Consider the following 16,580-nt stretch of genomic DNA (forward strand, 5'->3'; position numbering starts at 1 on the left):
ACTATCTCACTTAATCACATCCCCACAATTGAGTCTGTTGCATTGCTTGATCCTAGCAGGTGCCACACTGAGATCGCCTTAGAATGGTGCCTCTTGGAGTTGTGCAACATGACAGCACAGTCCCTTACCAAAGATCACAGGCGAGGGAGGCCACAGGAGTGATTGAAGCTCCTGTTCCCTGCTGGACCTACAGTAATCCCTATAGAGCCCTCACCCGACAGTCATTGGGAACATTCAGACAGCCATTGGGAACAAAAGCCTCCAAGCTCCTTTCTTCACCCAGGTGGCTTTGGTGGTTTTCATTTAAATTAGTTAAACTGGAGGGTAATTTCCCTTGAAGTAAGGCCTGTGACAGTGAGCATCCACTCACCCCGTAGCTGATGGGAGATGCTGGAAGAATGGTGAGAAAATATCGAGGCAGTGAGTCCTTATTCTATGTTTGGCAATTCTAGAGCAAGAGGGTATGAGGAGGTAGGTGGGGAATGGGGAGCAGATAGTAAGACAAATGTGAGGCTGCAGAAGGCAGGCGGCAGCCATGCTTCTCAATATTAACGTGTACCCGAATGGCCCTGGAGCTTGTTAAGTGCAGATTTACAGTGGGCTGGGTTGGGGGTGCCTGCAGATTTGCCCTTCTAGTAAGTTCTCAGCTGAGGCAGTTGGTCCCTGGACCACTGCTCAAGTAGAGGGCAGTAGTGTTGAGTGGCAAGACATTAATAGTAAGTTGACAGAGAGCAGGATGCTGGAGCAGGGGCCTAGCACCACCTGATGAAGGATGTCAGGAGGGACAAGCCTCTCAAAGTAGTATGGACCATGTGTCTCTCACCTGTCTCCTTCCTCTGGTATGGCCTGGATAGTTCCCTGTTCCTTCCATGTTGTGGTAGGACAGAATGGCAATGTTAGCAGTTTAGTATCTGACAGGCTGTGGTTTTTCACACTGACACACAGCAGCTCTGCTCATTGACATTTAACCATAGAGGCTTGCAGTGGCTAATAGGTACCTATAAAAGATAACTGCAGTAGCAGACGCAGGAAACAAAGTAGATTGACAGAACAATCCCCCCTTAGGCTCAGTGCAGTAGAAGTCCCTAGGCTGTTGACAAGCTTGCACCCATATAAGGAATGTAGAATGCACCCTCCAATAGAATTGCACCAGCTCCCTTGCCTTGATGTGCCCAAAACTTGCTTATATATAAAAGTAAAAGCCCTGCTGTGCTCAGGGCTCAATGAAGTGTTGCTTCCAGATCTCGGTGTCCTTACCCTTGTTCCCCCCTAAAATGTCAACATGCATAACCCCATTGTCTCCAGTAACTTGAGCATCCCAGTTTCTTTTCACCTTTAAGGACCTCAATCAGTGGTTCTTGGGCCCAGTTGCACCTTGGAGTCCCTTAGAGTCCCAGAGAATCCTATTTAATTGGTCAGAGTTGGAGCCTGGCATGATGGATGATTTGTAAAACTCTCCAGTGGATCCTAATGTGCCACCATGCTGTGAACCTTTAGCCTTATCAGAGCTTCTCAAACTCTAACATGAATATAAATGTTAAAATAGACATTTTCACCCCAGAGGTCTGAATGGGGCTTGAGTGTCCTCATTTCTGGTGCTGCTGGTCTGAGGACCATGCTTGGAGAGGCACTGTCGTAAATAAAATCAACTTTCTCCCATAGGAATTAAAAAAAGACAAGGTGCAGTCTGACTTCCTCTAATGTGACCCCCAGCTGGGTTTGTCCAGAAGCACATAACAAAACCCTCTCACAATGGCTACCCTGAGTGCCCTGACCCGAGGGGTTATACTCAGCCCTGTGCACACCACAATCCCATTGAGGGGTGACAGATCCAGAGGAGGGGTGCCCCATCATGTCCACACTAGCCCGAAGGGCTAAAAGCTTGACGCTGGTGAGTTACCTTTATGATGTGGCCAGCCAGTCCCCAGAAGCATGGCTTGTGCTGACCATGTTGGGTGTTTTTCCTCTTCTTAGCAGGAGGTAGGGGTGGCAGGTGGGGAGGGCTAAGCTGAGGTCCAGCCCTGGCGTCAGCCCCAGCCCATTCCTGTTCTCACTCTTCCCTCCTTGCCTCTCAGGTTGACTGATGTCCTGTCCATTGCCTCCTCTCTCATTTGCAGGCCAGGCTGTCAGAGTCAACAGAGGGGCGAGGAGTCACCCCAAGTGACTCACAGCCTGGAGGGAGAGAGCCTTGGCAGTGAACTGAATGGACCTGGTGAATTGCAACACTGCTTACTGCTAGACAACAAAGCTGCTGCCAGAATGATTCTCTGGCCCCTGCCCTGGCCCAGCGTGGCCTCTCAGGCAGGAGGGAGGAGAAAGGGAAGAGAGCCCTTTCCCTCCACCGACTGGTGCCTCACAATCCTGGGTCTCAACCCAGGTTGCACATCAGAACTACCTGGGAGGTTTAAAATGCTTCATGCCAGGCTCTCACCCTGGACTAACTAAATAAGAATCCCTAAAGTAGGGTCTGAGTATCAGGACTTTTTAAGACTCTCCAGATAATTCCAGTGTGCCTCCAAGTTTGTGATGATTTAGCAACCCCCAAAGACAGAAAATAACTGCTTAGAGAAAGAATGGTGATGAGTCCACAGCTCAACCTTTTCTCTGTCTCTCCAAATTACTTCCCCAGCCTTTACTGAAGAATATAAAGGGAACCTTCTGCTTGGACTTTAATACTGGAGAGAGGGGGATCATCACATGTTTTGTCATTTTTCTCTGCAATCCCATGCAAGGCCATCATTATCATTCCATTTTACAGTTGAAGAGACTGAGCTTCAGAGAGGCTGAGTGACATGTACAAGGTCAAACAGTAAGAGGCAGGACCAGGATTCAACTCCAGGGTCACTTTTCTATGAGAGTTTGAATTAGTCACACTTGTGGGTACATAAAACATGGGCTAAACTCAAGTTTAATGCAAGTTATAAGTTGGTGCAAACAGAATAAAACTGACTGCAATTAAGCTGATATTTATATTTCATGAAAATCTCCCAGGATCATGAAGAACACTATATTCCTCTCTGCCTCTCTTCTTTATTTCCTGATTCCAGTACCACCTCTCTGAAGGAACCTTCCTGAACTTAACTATCTCTCCACTCACTTTCGATACCAGTAGTTCCCTGATCTGTCTAGCATCCATCTTTAAAAATTCAGATTGCTGGTATCTGACTCAGAACAATGGAAAGCCAGTAGGGGCTGAAAGGCTATGTTTTTAATATGCATCCAGAAGAATCAGTTCATATTTTGGAAATCAGTGGTGTAGCCCATTGCTGTTATAAAGTGTCATCTGTGGGAGCTTAGCCTCTTGGGCTGCTGCCCTGACCTATGGAATCAGACTCTGCTTTTTCACAAGCTGCCCAGGTAATTGGCAGACCTGCTAAAGTTTGAGAAGCCCTACTCTGTGCCTCAGAGCAGTGGTTCTCAAAGTAATTTCAGATCAGCAGAAGCAGGATCTGGGAGCTTATAGAAATGCCAATGCTTGAGCCCCAACATAGACCTACTGAATGCAAAGCGGGCAGGGTGGAGGCCAGGAATCTATATATTAACAAGTCCTCTGGATGCTTGGATGCACACTCAAGTTGGAGAGCTGCTTCCCTGGATGTTGAGGTATGAAACACTTGCTCCTGCGGAGCCTCTTGGATCCTAGGAATCCATTGCCCTACATGGGATCCAGGATGATCAAAGGACAACTTTGAAAACAGCCAGTGCTGCATAAGGCTAAGTGGCTAGACTTGTTCCTCCCCAACCCCTTGTTGACAGCAGCTTAGCAGGGCTGAGATAATCCTATGCCTCAGTTTGTGACTCCATCCTCGGCCCTTCTCTTTAGTTCATCTGTGTTTTCTGATTCAGTTGTATGCCCTCCCTGAGCATCCCTGTGAGTATGGGCTGTCTTGTGAAGAAGTTAGAGTGGATTTACACCACCCTTACGGATATCATGCTATAAGTTTCACTTCTTCCTCTTGCAGAGGATTTTCAAGGTCTACCTTCACTGTGAGCAAAAGCTGAGTCTGTGTCTAGCTGGGACTCAGTATTTCATGGGATACAGCTCCTCTGGTGCCCTGTGGTGAGACACAAGGTGGCCTCAAATCCTCAGGACCACCAAGGATACTGGGCTAGCCTCCTCCTACATATCTCCCCAGGGACCTGTCTGCATTTCCCCCACTTCAATATAGAAAAACTATAGAAATGTTTCCATCCCATGTGACTTGCCCAATCCCTGGCCTGGGAAGTGGCAGACTTAGAAAGTCTAGCATTGTGGTTGAGTTTGACTTTGGTGTCAGACACGCCTGGTGAGATGACTTGGTCTCTCCACCTTTCAGTGCCTCAGTTTTTTCATTCACTAAATGAAACCTACTTCATGGGTTTGCTATGCAGATTAATAAATGAAAACCTCTTGGCAGAGTCTCTAGTACATGGTAAGTGCTCAATAAATATTCACTATAATTTTACCTCTTGCCTGAGGCAGTCTTTGGATGGCTTTTATATTGATTTTTTCTTTTTTTGGTCTTTGCATTATTGTTAACTTTCTTTGAAAGTCCCCTATTCAAACTGAACTCCAGGGGTACTCAGAGAGAAGGCCTGGGTCCCAGCCAGGGGGCTGGACAAAGGCCAGGGCGGGTGTGGGGGTTCTTTTGAAAGAATTGGGGCCAGAGATGCGTGTCTGGATAAGGAGTTTGGATGGGCTTGCAAGAAGCTCTGGGGCAGGCACCGAATACACTGCGCAGGAGGCAGCGACTCCGAACCTGTTCTCTCCCCCAGCCCTGGTGGGAAAGCCGGAAAAGCGGTGGTGCAGGGTCCGCATACAGTAGATGCTTAATGCATGGCTATTTCTTTCGTGTCTTGTATTTAGACCCCGTTTTTAGAGTCTAGGAGAGCGGTGGGAGGAGGAGAGCGCAGGAGAGAGGGTGGGCGTTGTTGCCTAGCTTCACAGGAACTGTCCTATCAATGAGTGTCGTGGTGTGAGTTCCTATCAATGAGTGTCATGGTGTGACCTGCGGAATGGAAATAGAGGAGTCTGGGGGCGAGACCTGTCTGCACATAGCGGTGGAGGCCAGCAGAGGGCGATGCACACCTCCACACAGAGTGGTGGCTGTGGGAGGCCTGGCAAGCTGGGGTGGAGAGACCAACTGTCTTGCATAGCCTGGAGTTGAGGGGTTTCCCCACTGCCAGGGATTTTTCAATGCTCATATGGGGACAAACTAAAACCAGTCGGTTACTCTGGCTGAAAGAAGTAGCCTCCAAAGTGGTGCACACACATATGCACACATATACATGCTCACCCCAAACACACCTGGCACAAAATGTACCCACTTGTACCACATGCTTACACACCTACCTATCCCACACTCATGTGCATCACAGCACAGGCATAACATGTAGCATTGTTGATCTTTTTTGGGGGGGGTGGGGGTACCAGGGATTGAACTCAGGGACACTCCACCACTGAGCCACATTCCCATTTAGAGACAGGGTCTCACTGAGTTGCTAGGGCCTCACTTAGTTGCTGAGGTTGGCTTTGAATTTGCAATCCTCCTGCCTCAGCCTCCCGGGCCGCTGGGATTACAGGCATGCACCACTGTGCCGGCTTGCACAGCTCTTTTATAACACATGTGCAACACTCTCACACAATACAAATGTGCAACGCAGTCAAAACAAATACATTTGCACACATGTACCATATTCACATGCAAAACATTACATCACAATATGTGCATATGCACACAGGCACAATACATATGCTCATTACACCAAATGCATAACATGCACAATATACACATATTACATCCATGCAAAATATGCATACCTGTGCACAGTGCACAAGCCACAAAATTCACCCACTGTGTACCATGTACATACAGTACATTCATTTTCTTCAGGATGCATGAGTAATACACATACAAACTTGCACAAATACGTGTGTGTGTGTGTTACTCATGCATACCATCTCCCTGGGCACAAATCTGCATGTTATGCACACTTCCCAACTTGCCTCCTGGAGTTGGGGCAGGCTAAGCTGCAGTCAGCACTTACAAAATGCATTTATAACGTGTAACACATGCACTATACACACTCACCCAGTACACACATAAGCATGTCATACCCATGCAACATGGTCACAACATGATATGCCTGCACACATACATCATATGCAAGACAAGCACCACATCAAACACATGGACACAGTGCATGTATGTTATTACTATGGACACAGCACATCCACAACATGCATGCACGTATGACAACACACCACACAGCTCTAATAAGTGCACATCGTGCCACATATATGACATACACCAAGCACACAGGAATCACACAATACACAATTCACACACTACACACAACATACATGCATTTCTATTTAATATATACACAACACAATGTACATACAATATGCAGTACATCCACAAACACAAACACACACATGCATAGCATACATGCACACTCCTTTGGTAGCCAAAGTCTCTTGTTTGAGGTAATGTTTCTTATTTGCAAAATGAGGATATTCTTCCTGCTGTAGTCAATGGGAAAATGCATCAAAAAAATTGAAAACTGTTCCTTTATTCAGCAATCATTTCTTTACTGCATGCTGGGATATACAATACAAATTCAGTGCTAACCTTCTCTAGGGCTCACAGCATGGCAGGGGAAGCAGACATTGAACAAATAAATACATCAATGACCATTTAGCTTCAGTTGTACTAAGTACTAAACTCCAGGGTGCTGAGAGCACAAAACTGGAATGGGGTGGGAGTTTCCTGAAAAGTGCTTTATAAGCCAAGGCCTGTGGTCAGAGCAGCAGGGATGGGAAGACCCGGGTGAGGTGATGAGGCACCAGAGTACACAATTTAAGGAGGTGCTCACACCCAGGTGCTGACCCTGCATTTGCATGCCCCTGAGCCTGAGTGGCAGAGCAGCAAGCCTGAGAGGGACCAATCAGGGATCGGAGGAGCATATGCACTGCTCCCAGCTGCTGCTCTACACATATCCTCTTGCTTCAAGGGGTTACAGGATATGTTTGCTTTCCAGGAAACCCTCTGAGCTCTGGGAAGAGCCATGACTTCTAGGGAAGGGCCTTTGATCACCCAAACGAACCAGCTGCATTGCTCCTGGAGGCTGGTAAGCAGTGCCCCACCCGCTTCCCCTTGGCCAGCCATGGTAAGGGAGGGCCAGGATGTAAAGCATGAGCCTACCATCTCCCTGGGCACAGATCTGCATGTCATGCACACTTCTCAGCTTGCCTCCCGGGGCTGGAACAGGCTAAGCTGCAGTCAGCACAGTAGTCTAGCTCCGGAGCACTGGAAGTAGTCCCTTGGTCTAGCACATTAAGGAGGGTGGCACAGAATGGTCGTTTAGGCAGTCTGAAGCTTAAATGCGGAATTCAAGTTCCTGCTTTGGCATGTACTAGTTGTGACTGTGGGAAAGCCACTTGGTCTCTCCATGCCTTATTTTTCATTCCTATAAAAATAGCAGGATGCTAATACTAGCACCCATCCTCCAGAGTGGTAAGGGACTTCATAGAACTTCATGAGTTAGAACATGGAAAGCTCTTAAATTAAAACCAGGCAAATGGCAAGAGCCACATAAATGTTAAAAAGCAATTGTTATTCTGATCCAAAATAAAAGCAAACACTAACAATAAGCTTCATGTAAAAATGTATTGGAATTGGAGCATTAGAACTGGACAGTGCATGGAGAACATCTCCTCTAACCTTCATTGTGTGTTACACAGATAAAACTGTGTGACCTGAGGATCTAGAGACAGGCAAGAGCCTAGGGCAGGGAAGAGAAAGAACAAGCAAGAACTCCTCACTTTCTATTTTCCCGGGACAGTGGCTCTCACCCGGAGGTCTTGTTAGATACAGATCACTGGACCCCTCCCCTGGGGTCTGAGATAGGATCTGAGAATCAACATTTCTAACAAGTGCCTCATCAGCAAGGCAGATGCTGCCCCAGGGACCACACCTTGAGAAGCACTGCCCTAGCAACAGAGGAGGCTTAGCATCCTGCACTCTGCTGCCGCCTGATCCCACCACACCAGAGAAGGGAAAGAGAGGGCCTTACTTACAGCGGGTGCCGCACCTCGGGCAGGGCCCTGTGAAGGGGCAGGCGGGCACTGAGCGCCTCGTTGAGGCCATGCAAGTCCAGGCTGAGTGGGGTCATCTCCTTTTCTTCTGATACTTCCCCATCCTCCTCCTCGGCCCCCCAGTCCCCCTCTGAGGCTTCCTCATCTGGCCTCTTGCTCAGATGCTTGATGAGCCGGTAGCTGCCACCTCTCCTGACCTGGCTCTGATTCCTTCTGGCCCTGGGTGAAGCCACAGCCACTAGCAGCTGATCTTCCCGCAGTGAGATAAAGGGCGGCAGGCCCTCCAGGAGGTCGTACTCCTCACCCTCATCCTCAGCCTCCAGGACCCATTCCTGAGATTCCCCAAAGTCCAGGTGGTACCGGCTTTCAGGGGTGTGCTTGTTGGCCTGGGCTGTGAGAGCCTGTTGCCCAGTGTGCAGGGGAGGATGCAACATGGCCACCATCATCAGGACGCATCCCAGCATCAGAAACAGCAGGAGGAACTGAAGTCTGCACGGTCCATGCCTGTACCGCTTCCTTAGGAGCATGTTGCTACAACTTGCCAGATGCAACAGGTCATGTTCAAGTTTGCTTTCTCATCCGGCTCCAGGTTCCTTCAAGCTTGCAGCAGGACCTGGTTGCTCATTCCACCTGGAAGTTTCTTTTGCCAGTCACTTAACCTGCTCCTTTTTTCCCATCTGACATTTGCCAACAGCATGTGTAAAACCTGCTTCCACTTATCAGAAAGTCCACAGGACTCCAGTTTCACCCCAGGTCCTCTGCGTGGCTTTCTTTAATTGCCTTTGGAGAGCCCATTCACAAGGACTTTAAACTGAATTGCTTGCTCCCCTTTTACCCTGTTTTTCTCCTTGGGGAAAAAAATGAATCCATTCTGCTCAGGTGTTTAGTCCCATGTGTTTCTTTCCCCCTTTGCATGAATGGTCAGGCTGCTATGAGATGTCTGGGGTGAGCTGGTGGGTTCTCAGTGCAGCAGAGCTGACAGCCGTCCCTCTTTGGACGCTTCAAGTCAGGTCAGATCAACAGATGTAAAGCCGGCAGGCAGTGCCTGATTTCCTTTCACACATAGCTCTGCTCAGCGGAGAGCCCTCTGCCAGACACAGCCCAGAGCCAAGCGAGCGTCTCGCTCCTGGTCCTAATGCCCTCAATGTTCCCAGGCTTTGCACAACCCGAAGGCGTCACTGCTAGAACCAAATCAAAACAGGAATGTCCCAAGAGTTCCGATTTGAATCTCATTCATAGGAAGAATTCTTTCCCCACCCAAAGGAGTAGGAAAGAGTATTCCCTCCTGGTGCAGAAAGGCTGCACTTGTGACATAGAGGGGAGGAGTTGCCTGGATATTTGCGCCCTCAGCCTCCCACAGGTGATCTGCCAGGCTGGACTGGACTCTCCTTCCCTTCCCAGGAACCACATACCCTGCTCTCCTGAAAACAAGAGGATGACAGCATGTAACCCCCTCCTTTTTCCACAATAGCACTGTGCTCCAGCCACTGGGGAGGGCATGCTGGAGCAGGTGTGGCACGCTCCTTCAACTGCAAAACTCCCTTCAACCCACACCCAGCACCTACTGTGTGCCAAACTGTTCTGGGAACTGGGATTATAGCAATGAATAAAGCAGTCAAAACAGTGTGTGTCTCATGGAGCTTACATGCTAATAGTGGAGACAAAGAGATGATTAATTAAAATATACAGTGAGTCAGATGGTGACAAGGGCTACGGAGAAAACATTAAACACAGATGGGGGTTGAAAATAACCTTGAATGGTAAGGAAAGGGTTCACGAGAGATTGAGCCTTTGTGTAGGGGAGAGGGTTATACAGCTACCTGGGGATGAGTGTGTTAGGCAGAGAATAATAAATGTGAAGTTTCTGAGGCGAGAGTGTGCCTGGCTTGAGGAATAGCAAAGGGCTGGAGCAGAGCAGGCAGGGTGGAGCATGATGGGAGATGGAGTGAGAGAGGTGAGGGTGGAGAATCTTGCAGGACATCCCTTGGAGAGCACCGAAGGTATCTCGGCTTTCCATCCAAGTGAGATGGGAGCCTTTGCAGAATTTGAGCTGAGCAGAGAAACAACCTGACTTGGGCTTTAACTGGATCACTCTGTATGCTAGGTTGAGAATCGGCCAGTGGGGAGCGAAGGGCAGAAGCAGGTTCTGTCAAGACATTATTGACTTTGACCAAAGTGGCATCAGTGGAGGGTGGTGAGAAGTGGGCAGCTTGCAGATGTATTTTAAGAAAGAATTGATAGGATTTGCTGATGAATTGATATGTGGTGTGAGAGTAAGAGGAGGCAAGGAAAGGTTCAAGTTTGGGTTCAGAGAAGTTGGAAGAACAGACTTGCCATCAACCAAGATGAGGAAGGTGAGGAGCAGGTTGAAGGGTGAAATCAGTGGCTCATGTAGGGACATGTGACACTGGAGATGTTTTAGAGACCCAAGAGGAGATAAAGTGTAGTCCGTGGGATATATGGCAGCTGATGTTCAGGGAGAGGTCTCTGCTCTGGCTGCGGAAGCACACAGGTGGTGCTTGAAACTCGGAGACCTGAGCTCACTGAGGGTGTGATATTGATGAGAGGAAGAATTCTGCACATACAGAGTTCTTGGGCTTCTGACTCCAACAGGAAGGGTAACTGACCATCAATGGGAGCTGCATTCTTCTGGTGGCTCTAGGAGTGAAGTAGGCAAAACTGACATAGGGGAATTCTTGCAATGAACTTGCTCATTGTTTCTTGTTTTGATTTTGATCTTAGAATGTGAGCTCAAAAAGTCCATTGGAAAAAAAAACCCATATTTTTTCCTTTTGACTCAGTCGCTTCTTCAGGTGTATGTGTGCGCGCACCTGCGTGAGAGCTCATATGTACATGTGTGCATGTGCTCACCCATGTATACGTGTGTATTTTCCCTACAGTCATTCATAAAGTCCGAGGTGAACTCGTGGGTTATATGTTGTTCTCTCAATAGCCCATCATAGTGCCCCAGTGGACAGCACTTAGGGATTAATGGTCGGACCTCATCTTTTAAATCCCAAATCAGAGTACATTGGGAAGGGGGACGGAGGTTAGAAGACTTTCAATTCCAAGAGGCAGGCACGCTGGAAGATGCAGAATTTCTGGGACATTTTGAGGTTAATGAGATGGCAAATAAAAAGGTTTCAGGGTCGGGGTCACATCCGTTGCCCAGTTGCGCCAGGGCAATGGAGTGGGTTGCAGAGAAGCCAAAGAAAGTGCCAGGAAATAGTGAGAGAGACATATGATTTATTGGGGACAAGCTTACAAGAGATCAGTGACAGTTCCAAGAAGAGTTCAATGGCAGTGGGCTGAAACAGATAGCACCTCCATCCCTGAAGGGGCTTCGCCAAGCACTGCCCACACTCCCTCACAGCATTTTGTCCAGTGGTGAGCAGCTGGATGAGTATGACATGTATTCTTTCCACAGTGCTCTCAGTTCTGCATTGTCCCCACTCAGAGCAGGTTTTATACCTAGGGCTGCAGAAGGAGTGACATCAGCATTAACTTGCTCAATTTGCTTACGTGACCAGCACACCAAGGAGCAACCGTCCTGGCATACATGCAAGAAAGAAGCTTTCTACAGATAATGCTAACTTGCCCTAGTTCCCAGTGTTCATAAGAGGAAGCCATTGTCCTTCAAGATAATAGGTATCTGGATTTCTGGCCCAGGCTTGCTCTCATGCTTCCTTTAACTTGTCTAGGTTTGGGGGAACCATTCAGTAACATGGTATTCTATTGTCACCCCACTTTTTTAGAAATGACACATGAGGAGGCTTTCAGAAAACTCAGTGGACATTGTCACCATCCTCAGGGACAGAGCTTTCATCCACTCTTCTCTAGTGGTACTAACTTCAAACTCATCAGAACATCCCATTCCAGGGCCTTCACCCTGGCCATATTGTAGCTGGGTCTCTCTTACACCAGAAATCCACCCACACGGCTCATTTCTTCCCTCTTATGTTTACAACAATGTCCTCTGATCAGTGAGGCCTCCTAGGACCCCCCTCCCTTTCTATATTGAAAACCCTTCTTTCTACATGTGGCATTCGCTATTCTTATCCCCCGTTTGGGGGGAGAATCTGTGGCTCTTCTTAGCATCCAACAAGTTAAAACACTCAAGTCTCAATTGCCAGCGTAATATGCAAGCTCTACAGGGGCAGGGATTTTGTTTGTCCACAGCTGTTGCCCCAGAATCTGAACCTGTGTCTGGCATAACCATTCAATAAGTATATTCATTTGTTGAATGAATATAAAGACAACGGTATGCTGTTGAGTCAAAGGAAGTCTGGGTGTTTTCCAAGACTCTGTAATTTAGACCAACTCTACAAAGATTCCATATAGCCCATAATCATGGGATGACATTTTAAGGACACGCTGAAGCAAATAAAATGCCCACGTGCTCCTAAATGGACAGTCACCTAAAAAATGCTTGACCTGGGCTGGAATAGTGGCTCAGTGGTAGAGCGCTCACTTAGGACGGGTGGGACCTGGGTTCAATTCTCAGAACCACATAAAAAAAATAAAGGCATTGTGTTGTGTCCATCTAGAAAAAAAGATTCATTCTCTCTCTCTCTCTCTCTCTCTCTCTCTCTCTCTCTCTCTCTCTCAAAAAAAAAAAAAAAGCTTGAACTGCTTCATGCCTGCTGGATGGCTCAGGGTTGAAACAGGCTGACTTGGCATGAATGCCAGAAGGCCTACCATGCTGCCCTGGACTGGAGCCCCAGCAGGCTCCTGGAGAGGTTCACTCAAAGGGGCCCCTTGAGGGACCCATCAAAACTTCATTATACAATGCTAAAGAAAGAAGTCCCCTAGCATAGGACCCAAACTCCTCCAACTCCCCCAAGTTTCTCAGAGTCACCTTGGATTAGAGGAGGCAGGTGACTTTCCTAATTGCAAGCTCCAGGGCATCCCCCACCACATATGCTCTGCCCCCTCTAAACTCCTGGCTCTCTGGGTTGTTACGTTGCTGCCTATACATCTCCTCCTGGCCCCATCCTCCCTGTATCACCAGGATGCTGGCAAAGCATCCTCAGTCTGCAACCCTGATACTTAGCTTCTCTCCTCTTCTAGCTGGATTTCTCCTCCCTTTGTCCTCCCAGAAACAATATCAAGCAAAGCATGGATCCCCAAAACACAGCACAAAAGTCCCTTTCATCTCCGTCTTATTCCTCCTGGTCTCAGAAATGGGACAACTCTGAGAGAATTCCCGCTGTTATCTTCCTTCAGAGACTGTGCTGCCTGGGCTCTGTGGGAAAGCAGGATCTAGGATGCAGTCCTGGGAAAGGGCTATACCCCTTTCCTCCATCACCTGAGTGTGAGGCTTAGAGCCTGCCCTCTCCTACTCCCTGCCTCACCTTTGTTCCTATTAAGAGATTAGTTGTGTCCTCTAAAAAACGATGTTGAAATCCTACCATCCTGGACCTGTGATTAAGACCTTCACAGGAAATAGGTCCCTAGAGAAGACAAGGAAGGGATCCAAGCTCAAGTTCTTCTCTGGAGTCCTCAGGACATGTTCTGCTTGGGTGTGAGGGGGAGGAAAGGGAGTTTAGTGTTTTGTGTGTATAAACTTCAGGCCACAAACTTAGATGGTCAAGACCAGATAAATATTTTTTTTTTTCTATCAGTGAATTTGTGAACCTGTCTTTTCCTCAGTGGTGGGACCAACCTCAGGAGGTTCAGTTTCTCTATTCACTTCTTCTCCCAGGGCAGGGTCACACGGGGCTCAGGCCCTGGGATGCAGCTCCAGAATGCCCTCACCATTGTCATCTATATATGTCAAAATCTTCTGGAAAGGTCCTGCTCGAGTTTGGCCTCCAGACACTTCTCTGCAGAGGTCCTGCAACATCGACCTGCTCCTCAAACACAAGGTCTTCTCAGCTCACAGGGTTTCTGTGACATGCCCCTGCCACTCTTCTTGGGGGGCACAGAGAACTTTGTGATCCACTAGGATCAAAGGCCTCTTTGCTTTCCCTTCAATCATTCCTCTCCTGGCCTATGGGATTTTAAATCTATATTGAACTTTCTTTTTTTTTAATTCTCAAAAAGAATTTAAAAATTCTCAAAAAGAATTAAAAGATTGTGGCAGCTCTATATCCCCTTAGCCTTGCTCTGAGTCACCTGCAGCTGCAGGTGGACTGTTACCTTGCTTATAGATCACTTACCACCACAGGTGGCTGCATCTCTCTACCTGAGGGCTTCTCTAACACCTGGCATGCTGATTCACCTTTTGTGCAGAGCAGGCCGAAAGTGCTAGGGACTTAACTCCAGGAGCAACTTCATTCATTAAGAAAAGGAAATTCGTGGCCTGGGGTTGTGGCTCAGTGGAAGATTGCTCACTAGCACATGTGAGGCACTGGATTCGACCCTCAGCACCACGCAAAAATGAAATAAAGATATTGTGTGTCCACCTACAACTAAAAAATAAATATTAAAAAAAGAAAAGGAAATTTGTGATAAATATCTCAGCAGATAAAACTGCATAGGTTTGGTGGAACCATTCTGAGATATGATCTACGAAATTCTTTGAGGAGTTCTTCATAGGACTGGACCCCCAATTGTTCACAAGGTAACCATAATAAACATGCTCTTCAATATATCTTTTATTCACCATCTCCCTCCTCTGCCTTACTCTTACCTCCTCACTTTTGTTTTTTGGGTTCTCTTCCCAAATGAACTATCTGCATCCAGTTGTCAGATGGGGAAGGGGGTAGGGTGTATGGGAAAAAATATGAGAACAAAACATATCAGCACCTGGAAAATATTATCCCACTATTTGCGTTCCAGATGCCTTTGAAGGTCTGAGAGGTCCAGGGGAACCACGCATCTCTTTGCCTCATTTTCTCTCTAATTCTTAGAATAAAAGTCCACTGCTGGTGAATGAATGCAGAAGGCAGAGGGGTGCACTATCCTTTGTACTAAAACCTGAAGATGTACAATTTGTGTGTTTGCATCCACATGCCCATTGGTAGCGCATATTTGAAACAGAACACAGATAATTACACTGACTAGAAGTGGAGTTGAAGGGATTGGAGATGCTGCTGGATTTTTGAGACTATACCTGGGAAGGAAATTGCACAGGGCCAGAGTAGATTTTGAGTTGGTTTGTTACCAATATATTAGCTTTGCAGTAACCAAAATTATTCTTCTAGAAAAGCACTGTGAAGTCCTGCCGGCTATGTTTATTATTGGGTCGTCTCCATTCATGGTGCAAACAATTATTCATTATCCACCATGTACAGGTATGATGCTTGACCTGGGAAGCAAAAAGATGAACAAGATGTGGTCAGTGTGGTCCTCAAATATTTATAGCTACATAGTGTGCTGAGAGCAATCGTGGAGATGTGTATAAGCCAGTAATTGGGGAATTTTAAGAAAATAAATTAAAATGTAAAGATCTGACATTTCTCTAAGCCTGGAGATGAACAACAGAAGTCAATTAATTACCTCTCCACTGCTTCCTAGGCTGTAAGATCTTAGAAAGCTATGAAGGATCTTGTGTTCTCAGCATCTGCTCTTGCTGAGACTTCAAAAAGGCTCTTTGGTAATGTATTAATAATGAATTAAAGTCAAATTGATTCCACTTTGAGGCTGCCACCATCAAAGCTTTATACTCTGTTCTCTTAGACATAGATAGGGTTGAAAAGGAATTTACAGTGACTACAGTGACTTTGAGGGAGGAGGATAATCCTGCCATGGTTGAGGATGACTAGCTTTACAAGGATCTCCCACTGGGAATGTGATCCATGGAAGGTAGGTTTAGAAGGAAGAATTTTGTCTTCCTCAGCTTTTCTTTTTTTGGAGGGGAGAGTACTGGGGATTAAATTCAGGGGCACTTGACCACTGAGCCACATCCCCAGCCAATTTTTTTTGTATTTTATTTAGACACAGGGTCTCACTGAGTTGCTCAGTGCCTTGCTGTTGCTGAGGCTGGCTTTAAACTTGAGATCCTCCTGCCTCAGCCTCCCGAGCTACTGGGAGTATAGGTGTGCGCCACTATGCCCAGTTTACTCAGCTCTTTTAACCCTAGTGTTCTGACCATATAGAAAGTTCTTCTTATCAGCTGTATGGTAGATTTTTGTAATGCACATTCAGGAAAAATGGTAAAGAGAGACTAAACTAGAGAGGCCTGGGGATGCAGGTAAATTATTGTGTTTGGGTGCGTTCTCAGGTTCTAGTGGTAGATAAAGCAGAGAATAAAGAGAAGGCAGAGAAGAAAGAAGAAAAGGAAAAGGAGAAGCCCCTAGTGGGAGGGGTTGGTTTAGTCTACATTATAAAGAGGTAAGAGGAAGAAGGAAGAAGGAGAAAAGAAAAAAAAATGTCTTAAGGACTGGACATGAAAGAAAGATTTCAAGTTTGGAGGGGGAGATGCTCTGAAGTAACTGTAGGGAAAAGATAGTAGGTTCAAAGAGGAAGGAATATTAAGAGATGTCACTGTTTTCCACCCACAGACTGCAGAACACACATTTTTCTCAAGTACACATGGAACATTCTCCAGGCTAGA

General features: G+C 47.0%; 1 protein-coding gene across 4 annotated transcripts in view; it reads right to left on the reverse strand.

The window, feature by feature from the left end:
* GALNT15 (polypeptide N-acetylgalactosaminyltransferase 15) overlaps positions 1-9,411 on the reverse strand; it is a 42,175-nt gene extending 32,764 nt beyond the window's left edge. The window contains exon 1 of one of the 4 annotated variants that reach the window (XM_081284311.1): positions 8,063-9,411. In XM_081284311.1, coding sequence (XP_081140437.1) covers positions 8,063-8,607 — 545 coding nt within the window. In that variant the 5' untranslated portion in view covers positions 8,608-9,411. The remainder of the gene's footprint in view (positions 1-8,062) is intronic. The other 3 variants (XM_081284309.1, XM_081284310.1, XM_081284308.1) reach the window with 3 other exon arrangements.
* Between the last annotated feature and the right edge of the window lie 7,169 nt (positions 9,412-16,580).

The sequence above is a fragment of the Spermophilus citellus genome (assembly GCF_964194105.1).
Source record: "Spermophilus citellus genome assembly, chromosome: 3".
Lineage (NCBI taxonomy): Eukaryota > Metazoa > Chordata > Mammalia > Rodentia > Sciuridae > Spermophilus > Spermophilus citellus.